Source organism: Colossoma macropomum, unplaced genomic scaffold, assembly GCF_904425465.1.
Source record: "Colossoma macropomum unplaced genomic scaffold, Colossoma_macropomum, whole genome shotgun sequence".
NCBI lineage: Eukaryota > Metazoa > Chordata > Actinopteri > Characiformes > Serrasalmidae > Colossoma > Colossoma macropomum.
The window spans coordinates 902,511-919,543 of record NW_023495280.1 but is presented as its reverse complement, the minus strand read 5'-3'; the positions used below and the strand labels follow the sequence as shown (position 1 = coordinate 919,543).

The 17,033-nt window shown below is 38.0% G+C and overlaps 1 protein-coding gene across 5 annotated transcripts; it reads right to left on the bottom strand.

Moving 5' to 3' along the window:
* Nucleotides 1–235: 235 nt before the first annotated feature.
* faima (Fas apoptotic inhibitory molecule a) lies at nt 236–6,289 on the bottom strand. Of its 5 annotated transcripts, XM_036561874.1 has the most exons (6): nt 5,604–5,622; nt 4,511–4,649; nt 4,109–4,337; nt 2,883–2,932; nt 2,438–2,629; nt 236–1,804 (listed from the first exon to the last, which is right to left on the bottom strand). In XM_036561874.1, coding segments are annotated over exons 1-5 (570 nt in total). In that variant the 5' UTR covers nt 5,606–5,622; the 3' UTR covers nt 236–1,804; nt 2,438–2,479. The 5 variants fall into 5 exon arrangements, with proteins under 5 accessions (XP_036417767.1, XP_036417770.1, XP_036417768.1 ...); XM_036561877.1 differs by lacking the exon at nt 5,604–5,622 and adding an exon at nt 6,069–6,289 and having other exon boundaries at nt 236–2,629; XM_036561875.1 differs by lacking the exon at nt 5,604–5,622 and adding an exon at nt 6,069–6,287 and having other exon boundaries at nt 236–2,629; nt 4,511–4,661.
* Nucleotides 6,290–17,033: the final 10,744 nt, after the last annotated feature.

Here is a 17,033-nt window from a genome sequence, read left to right as displayed (position 1 = left end):
GGTCATGGAGGCCCACTGTCCTGCACCTTATTCCTTAGTGCTTTAAATGCCTCTGGGAAAAAAATTAAGTAATAATAAATTATAAGAACTGAACTTATAGCAATACAGTGATCCTCTATAGTGTTGTTTTACCTGTAAGCAAATGTCAGTTGTGGGTCAGCCTTTCTCAAAATTTCCATTTGACTACAAGAAAGGGATAGCAAGCATAGATGTAATCAAAAGGCTGTAGAGCAAATTCAACATGTACAGATTTAATCTGGTTACACAAATGCAACATTTGCATTGTCAGCCAACACAACAAAATACAGAAACATACAGTACACATACTGTACATGACTTTAAATACAAGAATATAATGTCAAAGGGGCTTTCTACAATAAACAAATACTGAGAGGTACAATATTGACATCAGCTTTAGAAGTTACTCATAGAGAGATTGGTGTTAAAAATGTACGTGTTAAAATTTTAAGAAAAGAAATTCAGGAAAAGCACTTGCAGGGAAGGAGCCTTGCTGTAATTCTTATTTGGGAAAAAAAGAGAATTCCTGTAATCATGTCTAACTGGCCCTTTTTTTTGAGTACTTTGGCATAGATAGGCACTCAACAATGCTATATGGCCAAGGCCTCATCCACACGTATTCAGATATTTCTAAAAACACATTCTCCCCTGTTTAAAGGGGAAAAAACCCCACCCAGAACAGCAGCATTTTTTTTCAAAAATATATCTGTCCACACAACCATGCAAAAATGATTTGAAAATGTTCACATCTGCATGCCAGCCCAGGAGGATGCAATAATACACCCTAAAATTTAAAGCCTTGAGAAGAACATTATGAGCCTGTTTTTTGTGGAAAATATGGAACATATGGAGTTGCAGAAAGGGCATAACAGGATGTTGCAAACACAACACAAAGGCTATGTCAAGAAGTATTAAGAAAACAGTGGTGGTCGAAGTTTGGACTGAAGATGTAGTGATAAATTAAGTAAACATATAATCAGACTCAATATTATAAACCACAAAGAAACTTGATGATCAGCCATGTCAGCTACACGGAGCCTTGAATCTTACTCGAAACAGCAGTGACCATGTGCAAGCTGATGCCCAGATCAGCACTTTTTCAAATATTTTTTTCTGAAATTTTTAAAAGCTCTGTTTTCAGTGGCTTAAACGCTGTTTTCATGTGGTTGGGTTTTCAAACAGGAGAGAAAAAATAAATTTTCAGAAACTCCCATACACCAGTGGAAAGGGCCTTAATAAGCTGTGCTAGGGGGCTTCAATGAAGAAGGCAGGTGGTAATCTTTCATCTTGTAGGCTGGGGATCTTTTAATGCAAGAAGAGATTTATTTGCTTTTACTACATATATATGTTAGTAAATGTAAAATAAAAATAATGTAACATAAAAACATACCCTATCTCAGAACATATTGGACCTTCCATCTGTTAGTAGAAATGACAGTGAAACAAAAAAGTGCACTTCCATAGGAATGTTATTGCCATAAATCCTTGCCCTCAGGTGGCGGCTGGTGGACCTGAAGAACCTTTAAGGGTACTTGTATAATGCTCTAAATATCTGTAAACATCTGTACTGCACATTTATTCCTAACTAGACCACTTGTCAGTTTTGAAGACACGATGATGGTGCCACCACACATGTAAAGAATAAACTGTTTAAGCATTTTACAGTCCATACAATCAGTGTATGCAGCAATGTGGACCAGCTCCATTTTGCCAGTTGGTCTTCTTTCTGAAGGCTTGAGGTCAAAGTGAAAGTGAAATACTTTACAAGGTGGGGGAATTTCTCAACCTGCAAATCATTGTGGAGATTAAGTTTCTTATTTTCCACATCAGTATACCTAAAAGGGAAACAAAGCTGGCACACATTGTATGCTTTTACAGTAACATGAGTTCATGTTCAGTGTAAATTCAGACTAAGAAAGCAATATCTGACATCAATATCATTGACATTATATATTTTACCAAACAATTACTTCTACACCTTGTTTCATTGCTGGTGAACTAGTGACACATTACAGATAAAACTCCTACTGATAAGAATCAAGATCATAGTGGTTAGTGGTAAAAATCATGTGCTCTATGAAATGTCGGTCATGGCCTGCTTTATTGTCTCAGATTAATGTTTGACAGGAAGTTAACACCAGGGCTACTTATGCTAATGTGCCAATGGCAATGTACTCAGTTATGTTGGCTCTATGACTGGTAAAGTTGGACACCACAATCCATGGCATTAATGTAATGCACAAAGACACACACCTACACAAACATCTCTGACTCACACTATTCCCCAACCTCATGCATACATACGGGCTGTGGCTAGAAGTTGCCTCTTTATGCTGAATCGGGACCAGGGCTAGTATTCACAAAGCTTCTCAGAGCAGGAGCACTGATTGAGGTGTACAAGGGCAACTACAAGACTGACCTGAGATCAGATTAAAATGGCAACTTCCACCAACACAGCTTCTCACTCAGCAGCCTCTGACATTTCAGTGCCGTCCACCAGGAGCGTGTGGATGATGCCATCTCTCCTCCTCCCGCTGCTTACGGCCTTAATGCAGCAGTCGTGGTCGCCCAGAGTGAAATGAGTTTCCGTTCCGTCATCTACAAACTCCCCCTGGCAGTGCAGGGATCAATTACTATTATAATAGTACAATCAGTACTATTGCAGCTTTGAATACTTGAGCTAATGAGATTTACTTTTTAGAATGTGTGAAGGTTAATTTCCATTTTGTAGTCAGAATGTGTTACAACTTAGGCTTATTTAGAATTAAATAAAAAAAATAACCCAGGCCAGTGGACAACTAACTGTCAACACCTTTTATTTAAAGTGATTCATTTGTTTGGCTTAAGAATCTTTTTTTACTTACAGCTGTCTCCATTTTCTGTCCATTGCACCAAATGTCCATTGTATCTTTCTCTGTTTAGAGAAAACATACCATCAATGAAGCCATTTGGTGCACCAGATAAAAAGAGATAAGTGATAAAACGATGGAAACGAAGTGCTCCAGGTAAAAAGAGCAATAAAATGCAGACACTTCCAATATCAGGCAGGCGTTTCATTGGTTTTCAGTTAGTATCACAGTACAGTTTAATGTTTAATCAACAATGGAGAAAAACAAAGCTACAGACAACTGTTTATGGTTCTGCCTCTTTACAGCCATTCACAAAGGGCAAAGGGTATGGAAAATCCCTGCTACAGGACTCACGCAAATTGCAGGGGACTCTTTTTGGCTGTGCCACGCCTACCTTTTTTGTTTGTAACTGGCGTAAGAAACAGCAACGCCTAGAGGGCCAACGAAACTGCAGAGACCACTGTTGCCTGACAATGTGAGTAGCTTTGCCCTAACACACAGGCCTAATGCATCTCTTAGCTTAGACTGGCTGGTACACTACTGCAGCTGAGAGAGGCCAACCAGTTTAAGTAGGTTAAAGGATTAATGGATGCTTCGGGGTTAGCTCTTAATCTAGTGTGGCACCATGACATAACATTTGACTAGTCTTAAATGGAAAAGTTGGTATCCAAAGCTAGAAAACAAACAATGTATTACTTACTTTATTCAACTAAGTGGCTGTATAGCCACTATAAAAAGGCATAGCCATGGTTTTTTGCATCAGTTAGTGTATAATTTGATTGATCACTTGAATGTAGCTCTGATATGCAGTGCTTTATGAAATGTACTTCATTGTAAATGAACACAGCTGCACAATGTACTCCTCTCTCCTTGCCTCCATTTGCCACCATCAGACATAATACTCACTATCAGACTGTTTTTGAACAACATTGTTTCTTGTAATTCCCCATATTACCTGAATAGAAAAAATGAATGTAAGGATTGTTGCTTGCTTTGTATATTATAAGGATGTTGTCTGTACCAATGCCATATGTAGCCTCTATACAAGGTGGCCTATGTGCTTATAACTTGTGCTTGTAAGCTGTTCAGCAGTTAATGTCTCAGTCTAAACCAGGTCTGAAGTTGACTGGATGTCCCTAGCCTGAGGAGCTATTTCTGACTACAAGAACTTATCCAGTGTTCATTTGAGCAAACACATATTGTGTTTTTATGTGTGGTTTAATGCACGAGGAGCTTCTTACCCAGGACCACTCTGCAGTCTATGCCATCTAGGTTGAGCAGCCAGGTGCTTGTCACCTTGGAACGGTTCTCCATATACTTCTTCAAGCTTTTTCCATTAATCTCCAGAGTGTACTCATAGGCAAAGCCGCTCACTGCGTCAATGTTAATGGTGGCCTTCGTGTCTGAGCTGCCCACATTAAAGCTCTCTTTGCCAACCAGTTTGAACATCCAGTCTCTCCTGAGAACTTCCTGTCAAGGAAACAATCAATTTCCCATTACTTACTCTTTAAGGCTATGTTTAATTTGTTTATTCCCCAAACTTGGAGAGAATGCTGGGTAACATGACGTCTACTGGCTGTAGAAGGACTTAAGAACAGAGTTAACAGTCAGTGCCACCGTTAATACTGCATCTAGATTCTCACCTTCCCATCTACGTAAATGACCCTTTTTCCCGTGGTTGTGCCATGTTCAAATTCAATCCTGTGGACGCCATCACTCAGGGCCACCTCCCACACACCGACTAGGTCACCAGACATGGTCCTGTGGTGAGATCCCTGGACCCTAGATAACAAACTGCGAGAACTACACATCAAATTGGAAACTTGTGATGAATTACCAATAATCCAAAGCAAAAAACAACAACAATTTTCTATTACCCTTAATCTAGTCATTGGGCCAAGACATATTTGGTATCTGCTGTTAGTTTCTTCAGTTTTGCACTGGAGCTACAGGGCTAATGTAACAGTCTATGTCACCGAAAAGATGTTCAATTACTATTTTTTAGCTACTTATGCTTTTAGCATCAGAGCACTAAAAAACACAAAGTTCAGGCACCAAATATGTCTTGGCTGATCAGCTACACTTGATGTGAGGGCAAAATTAGGTAAAAGTATTTTTTTTTTCTTTTTTTCTGTGACAAATGCTTCAAGTAGCATTTAGCTCTCCATGGGTTGCTGAAGCTATTACTACTGAATACGTAACGCCTATGGGGCTATGTCAAAAATAACATAGCGTGTGTGTGTGTGTTCGTAATGGCACTTTAGGGGCTCAGTGAACAACAGATCTAACGCCCTTAGTTTCAAAAGTCTTCATAGTCTCTCTAATAATCCCGTGTTCCTTCAAAATACAATTCTCTGTTCTCTTAACCAGGGTCCCATCCGAGAGAAATGTTTAGGCTCCTTTTTGCGGGACACTACGTTCACCCAGAGAATCAGATCACCCAGCTCATCAGTTTATACGCCTACGTGTAGCTAGATAATGATGGACAATTTAATTCCTAACATTAAATATACCACTTTAACAATAAGAAGGAAAATGAAAATATCTGGCAACGCTGATTAAATCTCCTAGCTAGTTAAATACGAATTCTCCTCTCCACTTCTGGACTCTCCACTGTTCCAGAATGGCCCTGTTTCTAAAACAGTGACATAAATACCAATATTTTATTTTTACAAAAGCATGGAGATGCTTTTAACGTGAACGCTTTACTACACAGTCACTATATCTGAGTCTTACATGAACCATATTCTCAGAAAACCAGAGAAGTTTCCTGTCGGTATTCGCTAGCTTCTCGTTCTAATTTTCCCGTTCCACCTTAAGAACTGCGCAGCAGTTACAACGAAACTGCTGCACCATTTAAGGTGGAACGGGAAAATTCGAACAAGAAGCTGTCAAATGAGAAGCTTCTTTTCGGCTATGGAGAGAAATACCTGATAACACACCTCAATACTCGTAAAAGGTTGTAAATCACTTTAATTCGTGTGAGAAATTATTATTTAGCTAACAAGTTAGCCAGCTGACTACCCAGAGTTTTGCAGTGAACTGCACAAACTGGTTAGCTGAATCTTAGCCAGGTTAGCAGAAAGCAGTGAGCTAAGGTAGCGTTAGCTAACGCTAAAGTTTCTCATGGTGTCTCCTCAGCCTGCTCAGCAGAACTAACGCTATCTTACTAAAGCACCGAAGAGAAAAAGAGTCATTTACCCGAGCTATAAAACACACAGCGGCGACAGCTCAGCGTTTCTCCAGCAGTCCTTTACCGGCTAAGTAATTAGCTTTAGCACATTAGCTCCTGAGCTAATAACAAACCAGTTTTCTGCTTAACAACTGTTGCCATGGGAACAGAAACCCCTTCAGTTCGCCACCTACTGCTTGTTAGCTTGTTAGCAAGGATGGAAACTGTGGAAGCCCATTCCCACCACTTAAAATAAAACAAAAAGCCCGCACGTTATTTTTCATTTCTAAATTAATTGCTATGTCATTATTTTACGATACTAAGCCGTTATATTGAAATACTGTCTCATTAAATTGAGATGCTAAGTCATTATTTTAAAATAGTAATTAATTTGAAATACTAAGTCATTATTTTAAGATATCTCATTAATTTGAGATGCTAAGTGATTATTTTGAGAAACGTTCTCGTTACTTTGAGAAACTTTTCTCACTGTTTTGAGATGTTTAATACTTGGGACATGGGGGAAAAATGACATGGGTTTTTCTATGATGGATAAAAAATGCACTCCTGCCTGCGAAATGACCTGAGATTTCTTTCTCTCAAATTTATATATCTCGGGATAATTATCTTGAGATAATTATTATGAGGGGAAAGAAATCTTGAGATTTGTAGGGAAACCTTAAGCGCATGACCTACTCTGCCCTATAGATGGCATCAATACGCCATTTAGGCACCTCCGTGGCGCTGGCCCCCCAAATACTACTATTTGTTTGTGCTGCGTTTGTGCTGGCAGCGTTTTTGAGAAATTAAACATTATATTTTAACGTCAGTGACGTCACTCAGCCCCCCATCAACGTCTGTGTTTGTGCTGTTAAAAGAAATATGTGTGCTCTTTTAGTACTTAAGTTATTGGAAAAACAGTTTTTGTCAGGAGCGATGACATCATTTATCACATGATTGACACTGGTTGATGATGAAGATCTAGGAAGCGCGCTTTTTGCCTCCTCAGGGGCCGAATATGTGATTACAACAGATCATCTGGCTTTTTCAGCTTTAATTATTCAGCTTCATAACTGCACTGAGTAGAAGTTCGGAGCGACTAAGACTGATGATTAAAAATGACTAGTTACAAAAAACCTGCATGAAAAGGAATATGTTAGAAATCAGTGTCTTTTTATTGTTACTCTGATTAAACAAATCACTAATAAGAGCATATCAGTCGTAATTGCTCTGTGGATGAGTTTGTGTGGTCAGTAGGGAAAAGTCAGTGCATCTAACAATAAAGGAAGACTTGTGCATTTTATACATAGTGATATAAACCATGATACCAGACAGAAAGCATCGATTCTATGCAGTTTAACTTTGGCCAACATGGATTTGCATGTGGTGAACTCCTCTGGTGGCAGATTTGAACAAGTTTAAGGGTCAATCGCCAAATTCTCAAAATAGCTGCCTGGTGAGACACTCAGTTTGATCAAATTAAAACTCCTCAAAACCACAATTAAAGCTTTTCTCAGGGTTAATATGCCACATTTTCGTATGTTTTATAGTGTTTAGACATCAAACAATCAATACATTTAGAAAACGCACATACATATGTTCAACGATTATTCGACTTAGTCGACTAAAATCGACAATCAAATTAGTTGTCAACTAATTTGGTAGTGGATTAGTTGGTGACGTCATTACGCGTCTCTCTCACGCTCACTAGGAAAGCTTTGACATTACCATTTACTGGAGAGTTAACAGCGCGACGGTAGCCTCAAGAACAGAATCCTCAAAAGTGTGGCAGCATTTCACGCTGAATTCCAAAAAAGGTTGTCAGTTGTGCTATTTGTAAAGCCGACCATAGCTGACTATGGGAGCACATCATCCATGATGGAGCATCTGAAGAGGAAACACGTCAGTTCACTGGATGAAGAAGATCTATCACGGTAAGATAGTTGTGCTAGCGAGCTAGATAATGCTAAAGCTAAAACCTGTTCTACTTTATGTTCAGAGGTGTAAGTAACGGATTACATTTACTCTTGTTACTGTACTTGAGTGGTTTTCCCTGTAACAGTACTTTTTTGAGTAGAATTGAATCATAGTACTCTTGCTTGAGTTCATTTTTAATAAAATAGTTTTACTTCGCTACTTTATTTTTCATAACGTTACAGAGTAAAAATAAACTATGAGCGTATCAGCTTAGAAACTAGTACGAACGATGCAACAAAAAACAGCAGCTCCGGCAAGAAAAACACTACAGAGATGTCCAGTTTAGTGAATAAGGACATAGGAAAACTGCACCAGCACACGGGAGGAACAGGCCGCGTCCAAACGGTCATTTGTGTTCATTTAACATGAACTAAAGAAAACTGAGTTATTATCAGCGGCCATACAAGAAACCTGCCGAGATCCGCTCTCACAACTCGACTCCAGCCTGAGGCAGCGTTAGCCGAGCTAGTTGATCCGAGTTAAACAGGTACCGTGTTTATGAAACTTAAAATCTGCTGTGTATATTTTATTACAAATTCCTGTCAGCTATTTTAGTCAACACGTGTCGGTACAGTTTACCCATTTAAAATACAGCCTGGTTTAGCCGCTGTTTTGGAAATAAACGGTCGTGAACGGCTAAAAAATCTAGTCTAATACAGGATCTTTGTAAACTCAGAACAGTGGTTCGGTTGTTGACTGGCCTGATCTGATCCCTCCCCACCTCCCCGCCCTCTCTCTCCGTCTCTCTCTCTCTCTCATCCTCTGTCTCTCTCTCTCTCTGTCTCTCTCTCTCTCTCATCCTCTGTCTCTCTCTCTCTCTCTCTGCCTTGGTGTTTGTCTTTAACTGTGAGAGGCTGTGCAGCCGTTTAACTGTCTAATGCAGTAATAATGTCTGATTCTGTATGAAGTGATCAGCATGATTAGTGAAATATATTACAGTAAAATCAAAGCTGGGTAAGTTGTTGATGTTGCTGCTGATTTTAATGGTGTAAATGTTCTAAACTGATATCAGTGAAAATATACAGTGTGAAGGCTGTGCTTGTGTTTACTGTCTGTAGAGGGTCACACCTGTTTACGTAAGCTAGAGTCTAATACTTTATTAGAAACAGATAAACTAGGACGTCATATAATCATCTGACTATGAAATGCATACAGTGTAATGTAAACCTTGTTCCTTATACAGTTTACAGAAAAGTGTGTAACTATGCTCTAGCAGAGCGAACTGTGATCAGTCTCAGCTCTCAGAACTTTAGCTTTAGTGTTTTTCTGTACAGATTATTTCCAATGACGTAGCCGAGTCAGCTCAGAAATATGTTCAGGTTCTGAAAGCAGAAATAAGAAAAAGTAACTAAGTAACTCAGTACTTAAGTAATTTTTTAATGAACTACTCACTTACTCTTGAGTAATTTTGTTTACTGATACTTTTACTTGTACTTGAGTAAATTATCACTACAGTAACAGCACTTGTACTTGAGTAGGGATTTTCAGTACTCTTTACACCCCTGTTTATGTTATAAGCTTTATCACCTATTTAGAAATGCATGTGCTGTTGAATCGGTAATGGAGCTGGAACAGAGAAGCAAGTAACTGTTATACACAATGACCCTGTTCACTTTCCAGATAACACTTAAAGTTTTAAACACCGCATCGTCGTCTTAACGTCGAGGCCACCAGTGTGTTCAAATTCAGCACACATAGGAGAACATTTGCAAACAGTTTTCTGTTGTCCGCAAACGTTTGTCACCACTCACAGTCGGTTTCAGGAGGTAGTTCTATGTGAACATAAAGGGTTACCGTTAAAATTAAATGTTTACACAACATCGTTCAAATTTAACTGTTCATAGAGAACAAGTTTGCCACAATCATTCACCACTTCCCCCATCCGCTCCATCAGAGCGCATCTTCTCTGCAGCAGAATATCTGATCTCAGAGGAGAGCGAGATTCTCACAAGAGCATGGAGAGATGCTGACTTCCTTCCGCTTCAGTAAAGTCCTGTGATTGTAGAATTTAGTTGCAGCAAAGTGTAGACAGACAGCAGAATGTAGAAAGCACAGACTGTACTGTTTAAATTTAAAATATAAGTTTAGACAGATTTTTTATTTCCCTGATTAAAGGAAAGCCGATTTAGTTTTGTTATATTTTTTGCTGCTACTTTGCACGTCCTTGATTTTAAATTTTGACAGGAAACAGATATTGGAGTTTTATTTATCTTTTGTATTAGCATGAAAGTTTATAATTAATTTTTGAATAAGTCATTCATCTTTATTGTCTTCATTGTAACTTAGCAAATGCATAAAACAATGTAAAACTAAAATTAAAAGCTCATAGCTACATGAGTCATCTCATAATTTAGTGATTCATAATCCGAATAATCAGTTATTTATTTCAATAATCGATAGATTATTCGACTATGAAGTTAGCCGTTTGTTGCAGCTCTAATACATATTAAAAGGTCTTGCGACAATTCACAACAACTAGATTAGACGTTTTCATTGGTTTATCTAACTAATGAGAGTAAATTTAGCCGTATAAATAAATAAATAAACACATACACAAAGTATTGTGCTGTCAAGGGCATTTATTTATGCTAGCAGCATATTCTGGGCTTTTTTCAAATTCAAAGACTAATTTGGAAATGCTAAATAAATTGTGTATTTATAACTGCCTTTCCAATGTGAGTGTGTATTTAAGACATAATTGTAATTAAAATACAAAATGTGTATTTATATTTGCATTTCTGAGTGTAATAGCTGGAAAAGTGTATATGTAAAGGCAAAGTGCGTTTAAAATTTATTTTCAATAACTTTTTTAATTCTAAGAATGGAGGAACATTTGCAGTTGCATTGCCTCATCGTCGCTCCAGCTCTGCCAAAATGAAAATGTATTTGCAATCCTGTTTACAATTGTATATTGACTGTTAATGAAGCTGTCCTGTCAATCAAACAATGTGTGTAGGACATTGGGTGGGACTGTTTAGTGTGTTTAGACGTGTGTTAAGAGAAAAATCAAAGTCCAAGTTTATTTATAAAGCACTTTTTACAACAGGTGTTGGTCACAAAGGAGCTTTACAGAAAAATCCGGGTTCAAGCCCCCATGAGCGTCACCAATGGCGAAAGTGGCAAGGAAAAACTCCCTAAGAGCAAGAGGAAGAAACCTTGAGAGGAACCAAGACTCAAAAGGGGAACCTGTCCTCCTCTGGTCAACACCGGATAGCAAACAGCGTTAGTATAAAATATTAAATGGGGAAAAACAGGTGAAGCGAAGGTTATAATTAGTTTGAGTCTGTGCAGCGGCAGCAGCAACAGCAGTATCAGGAACTGATGAAAAACTCTCAACTTTGGCGCTACTGGAGCTTTAGCAACCGCTGCTAGTGACGTTTTAATACTTGCCAACCGGGCCGAGGAGAATTCTGTCCAAAATGTTTTTTGTGATTTTTGACCAACTAGGAAAGCCTGTGTCTGTTACAAGCACCAATGTTAGTGACCTCATGATCGGCTTCAGGCAGAGGCTCTCAGGACTGTCAGAGGAGCTGGACGGCCAGTGATGGATATTCTTATTAAGGCGTTGCAGGGCCACTGGGGATTAGTGCAGCATTTACCAACGCTGGTCTTGAAGGAACTTAACAATAAGATGATTTTGGACTGGACCCAGCTCAATAACAGCTCATGACTATTTGTAATAGGTGTATTAAAGCTCTAAAATGTGTAGGGCAGTGTTCCCCCAGGACCAGTATTCCTTTGACAGTCCTGCGAGCCTCTGGTCTCCATGCCAATTACATCAGTGCTTGAGCAGACAGGGCTAGGGTGAATATGAATTATGTCTTTAATGATGCCCTCTCAAATGGGAAATGCAGTTATCAATACACAATTTAATTAGCGTTCTCAAATTTGCATGAAAAAAGTCCAGAATATACTGCCATACACACGTACAGAGGATTTCCTAAGACGGTCAGGTCATGAATCGGAAGGGGTTCGACAGAGCTTTGCTGATGGCGGAGAACATCCTGAACAGACGCTTGCACGCTTTCTCAAAGGGTGTCACCAAAACCTTTGATTCTCTTTGCAAAGCTGCAAAAGATGATAAAGGTCAATCAGAACCAACAACTGATAAAATTGATTTATTACTTGAGTATTTTTCTTTGTTTTATTTTATTACACTTTTATTAAACTGCACTACATTAAGACACTAAAGAAGTGATATTTTGAGTCAGACTTGTACAAAAAGCTTATAAAAAAACTGTCCACTTTGAAAGAATAACCTGCCCTCTGTGTTTTCTTTCACGTACTTACACTCTTGAAGAATTCCAGAGGAGGAGTTCGGTGGATGATCAGCAGACCACAGGCCAGCCGGACACACTTTATTTGATTTCTTGAAGAACAAACATTTAATAAAGAAAACATCAGCATTTACGAAAGCAATATACACCAATCAGGCATAGCATTATGACCACCTCCTTGTTTCTACGCTCATTGTCCATTTTATCAGCTCCACTTACTATATAGGTGCACTTTGTAGTTCTACAATTACAGACTGTAGTCCATCTGTTTCTCTGCATACTTTGTTAGCCCCCTTTTACCCTGTTCTTCAGTGGTCAGGACCCCCATGGACCCTCTCAGAGCAGGTACTATTTGGGTGGTGGGTCATTCTCAGCCCTGCAGTCACACTGATGTGGTGGTGTGTGTTAGTGTGTGTTGTGCTGGTCTGAGTGGATCAGACACAGCAGTGCTGCTTGAGTTTTTAAACACCTCAGTGTCACTCCTGGACTGAGAATAGTCCACCAACCAAAAATATCCAGCCAACAGTGTCCTGTGACCACTGATGAAGGACTAGAGGATGACCAACACAAACTGTGCAGCAGCAGATGAGCTATCGTCTCTGACTTTACATCTACAAGGTGGACTGACAAAGTAGGAGTGTCTAATAGAGTGGACAGTGAGTGTTTAAAAACTCCAGCAGCACTGCTGTGTCTGATCCACTCGTACCAGCACCAACACAACTGCAGTGCTGAGAATGATCCACCATCCAAATAGTACCCGCTCTGTCAGGATCCATGGGGTCCTGACCACTGAAGAACAGGGTAAAAGGGGGCTAATAAAGGATGCAGTGTAGTAAGTGGAACTGATAAAATGGACAATGAGCAAAGAAACAAGGAGGTGGTCGCAAGGTTATGCCTGATCGATGTATATTTCTACGAGAAATGCTGTGTCCAGAATTGTTCATACCCTTTCTCAGTAATCAGTGTCAAAGCTTTCACAGCAATCAAATGATTCTTATAATTACTAACAAGCTTTTTGTCACCACTGGGATTTTGGACCACCTCTCTTTTATGATGATCTCCAGCTCTTTGAGGTTTGAAGGCTTTCTTTCCATCGCTGTATTCTCCACAACAGCCACTCCAAAATGTTGAAATTGTTTTCTGTCAGTCATTTCTTGGCCACTTTACCTGACCATGTTACTTGTGGCTGTTTCTTGTGTTTAATCTGCTCTTCTCTGTTAATCTTACGATTTCTCAGTGCTGTTCTTTGCATTTGATATGTAAAAATGTTATTAACAGCTGATATTTTCTAAAGTTGTATTTCATTTGTCTAACTACTTTGCTGTTTAATAAACATTTTCAAAATGAATCATTGTTTTTTGTGAGATTGCACATAGTTTAAGGAATAACACATTAACTTTGGTTTTTCTGTGTAAATATGTGTAAATATACACACGTATATAATTGATAAATATAAAAAACAAGAAATGTTCTCGAAATAATGACTTAGCATCTCAAAAAAATGACTTAGTATCTCAAAATAATGAGATAGTGACCTAGTATCATAATATATAATAATAGTATAGTAATGCACTTAATAATTTAGGAATAATTATAAGGTGCTGGATTTTGTTTTAAGTGGCTGGAATAGGCCTTTCTATTGCCATGATGTTGCAATACTAAATCATTATTTTGAAATACTATCTCATTATTTTGAAATATTATCTCATTAATTTGAGATGCTAAGTCAGTATTTTGAGATATCTAATTAATTTGACATGTTAAGTCATTAATACAGTCTCATTCATTTTAGATACTAATTCATTATTTTGAAATATTGTCTTATTAATTTGAAAGTCATTATTTTGAAACTCATTATTTTGAGATGTTAAGTCATCTTTTGAGATATCTCATTAATTTGAAATGCTAAATATATGAGACGCTAAACATCTCAAAATTATTTGAGATAGTATAATGACTTAGCATCTCAGGATAAAGAGGTAGTATCTCAAAATAATAACTTAGCATCTGAAAATAATGACAATCATTTTAATATCACAAAGTAATGGCATAGCAATTGACCTAAACAGTTGACACACACTTACCTGTTTTAAAACACCTTTAATCAGTCACTAAAACCCTTATTGAACAGAATCAAATAGGTAAACATGAACATAAACTATGTGGTGCTGACAGGGCCTCTATGACTGGAGTTTGGAGATGCCAGAAAGTATTGAATAAATATTTTGTAATTTTCTTTGGCTGTAATCTTGGTTTTGAAGGGCAATTTCACTGATTGTTTGAAAGCCTTCATGATTAAGTCATTGAGATGTAAACAAAGTAATTGAGAGTGTTTTGCTGTGGGACACTTCATCCTAGAGAAACCTACCAACTTGGGTTTCTTTACAGCGGTGGTGATAGGAACCAAGGGTTACGAAGTTTGTAGGTTTCTCTACAGTGGTGGTGATAGGAAGCGGGGTTAAAATGACTATAACACAAATATCATCTTATGTACTAGGCAAAAAGAACCTACACAAGTCTTATTTTTTGTATTTTTTGGGTATCGTTTTGCCTCGCAACGCACTGTATGCACATTTTCTCTAAGATTGGATTTAAAAAAAGTTAACTTTTAGACCAAAACTTTGTCTCAAAAGTACTGTTAAATGATGTTTCAGAAATCAGGTAACATATTCAAATCCATTTCATATAATAGCTTTCTGTGAGGGAGCTTTTAGAGGCATTAAACTGTTCAGATGTCTGGTTCCTATCACCACCACTGTTGTGAACAATTCTGACAAATGGTGCATTTCTTATCAAACCAGCCTGTACGACTTGGCTTACATCTTAAAGATTAAATTATGCAGAAATTCTGCAAAATCAGTGGAAAGCCTTGGTTTATTGTGTTGGTTAATTGTAATGGTATTACTAAAATATTTAAAACAGTCAGTTTTTCTATATTTGAACCACCACGGAACTGAATTTCTGACTGACCCTAAACTGACATTAGGGGATAATTGACAAAGCTTCAGGGACAGTTTTCCTTTCAGTTAAAAAGCTGGATCCTCCAACATGTAAGCCAATAAAAACCCCATTCTACTTATTTTGAAAAGTTTGTGTTGAATGTAGCAGCTGCCCTTGACATCCTTATATTGTTTATGTAGTAGTTCTCTGTGTCGTCTTAGGAACCTCAGAATCTCCAGTGGGAGCAATGCGGCCCTGGGGTCAAGTCCCTTAAACAAACAAGCCTTATGAAGAGGCTGGAAGTGAATGTGGCCCGGAGAGACATCAAGACATTGGCAAGTAACTGAAATGTTTTGCCTATTACAAGGGTGTGTAAGGGTTTCTGGGCCCAACCATTTAGATAGGGGGCCAACTTCATGCCAAAGTTCCAGCTATTGCTAGAAAATGTAACATTTTTGTTAAAGCATAGTTAAACAGGGGTAGGCAACTTGTAAGGGATTGTGATTGCACAAATCATTTATTTCAAAGGACAAAACAATGTAAAACAAGCAGTCAAGCAACAAATGGGTAAACTTTATGCATGTTGACCATTCTTGTCCTGGTGTAAGTCTAAAACATATACCCCCCACACAAAATGTTTTTAATATATATGGCACCATATTCTCTGTTCCACCTCTTCTTACCCTGTGGCTCATTTGAAATGAGAAATTAAATGTTCATTTATGTACAGTGATGAGTAACATATGACAGTACAGTCTGTACATCTGCGAGCAGCAGCAGAGTTTTTAAATACTTCATGACAAAAAGTAAAACCCACCCTCCCCTGATTGTATGGCTCAGTTTCAAAATTTCATTTGATTGTCACATATTTACATTTCATACATTTCAGCCTACTTACAATAGCACTAGTACTTAAATATACTGTAAACAATAGAATACTTTGTTAAAAGAGCTAACGTGTGTGTAGCGAAGGAACACGACTTGTGAATCTCTAAGAAGTAAGAAACATATTCAGTACTTTGCCATCATTGCTGAAGTCCTGAGTCCTGAGTTGATTAAGTTCCATTTCATGTGAACAAACTTTCAAAACGCTGTTTCTGAAACTACTTTCCAAAATGTCTTTGCTGTTATTCGTCAAACTATTACAAATGTATGCTTCCCAAATCCATTTAAGGGCAGTATCTGAGTATTCAACAGTTTGGAAATCTTGATATTTAAAGTTAAAGGGACGCTTTAAAATGAAAATGTAATCATTGCTTCATCTGTTGCAAAAATGCCTACTTGCTTCCTACATTGGTGCCAAAATAGGCCAGAGAGTGCAGAATGAAGCCAGAGAGCTGATGTTACTGCCAAATATCTCATCTGTATTCATTAGTCTCTACATCAGTGCATTTCCTTATCACAGTGGGGACGGATTCCCAATGGCTATATGATGAAATATTTGGCCAATTCATGCTGGGTATTGTAGTGAAAGAACACTGATGGAAGAAAACAAGAAAATGATATAAAATCTTGAATTCTGAGATTGAAGGATACAGTGATGAGCTACAGAATAGTGCATAACAGGACAATTAACATGTCAAGGGCTAATTTTAGGCCGGAATGTCCCATTAAATGGTAGGGAAACCTTTGGAAACAGTGTGCCATTGTTGTAGTTTCAGTTTAAATGGCAGTTATGTTATATTATTGGGTTAAATTGTGCACTTTAAAGTGAGCTATAATCAGACAACAAAAAATGAATTAAAAAAATAAACTTCTAACCCATACACAGTGTTAACAGCACAACTGATGTGTCTGTTT

Excerpts from the sequence above, each read along its gene's own strand:
- faima (XM_036561873.1), bottom strand. Across the intron at positions 4,338-4,510 it reads TCATTTACGTAGATGGGAAG|GAAGTTCTCAGGAGAGACTG; the intron begins GTGAGAATCTAG and ends TTTCCTTGACAG. Across the intron at positions 2,630-2,882 it reads GACAGAAAATGGAGACAGCT|GGGGAGTTTGTAGATGACGG; the intron begins GTAAGTAAAAAA and ends CTGCACTGCCAG.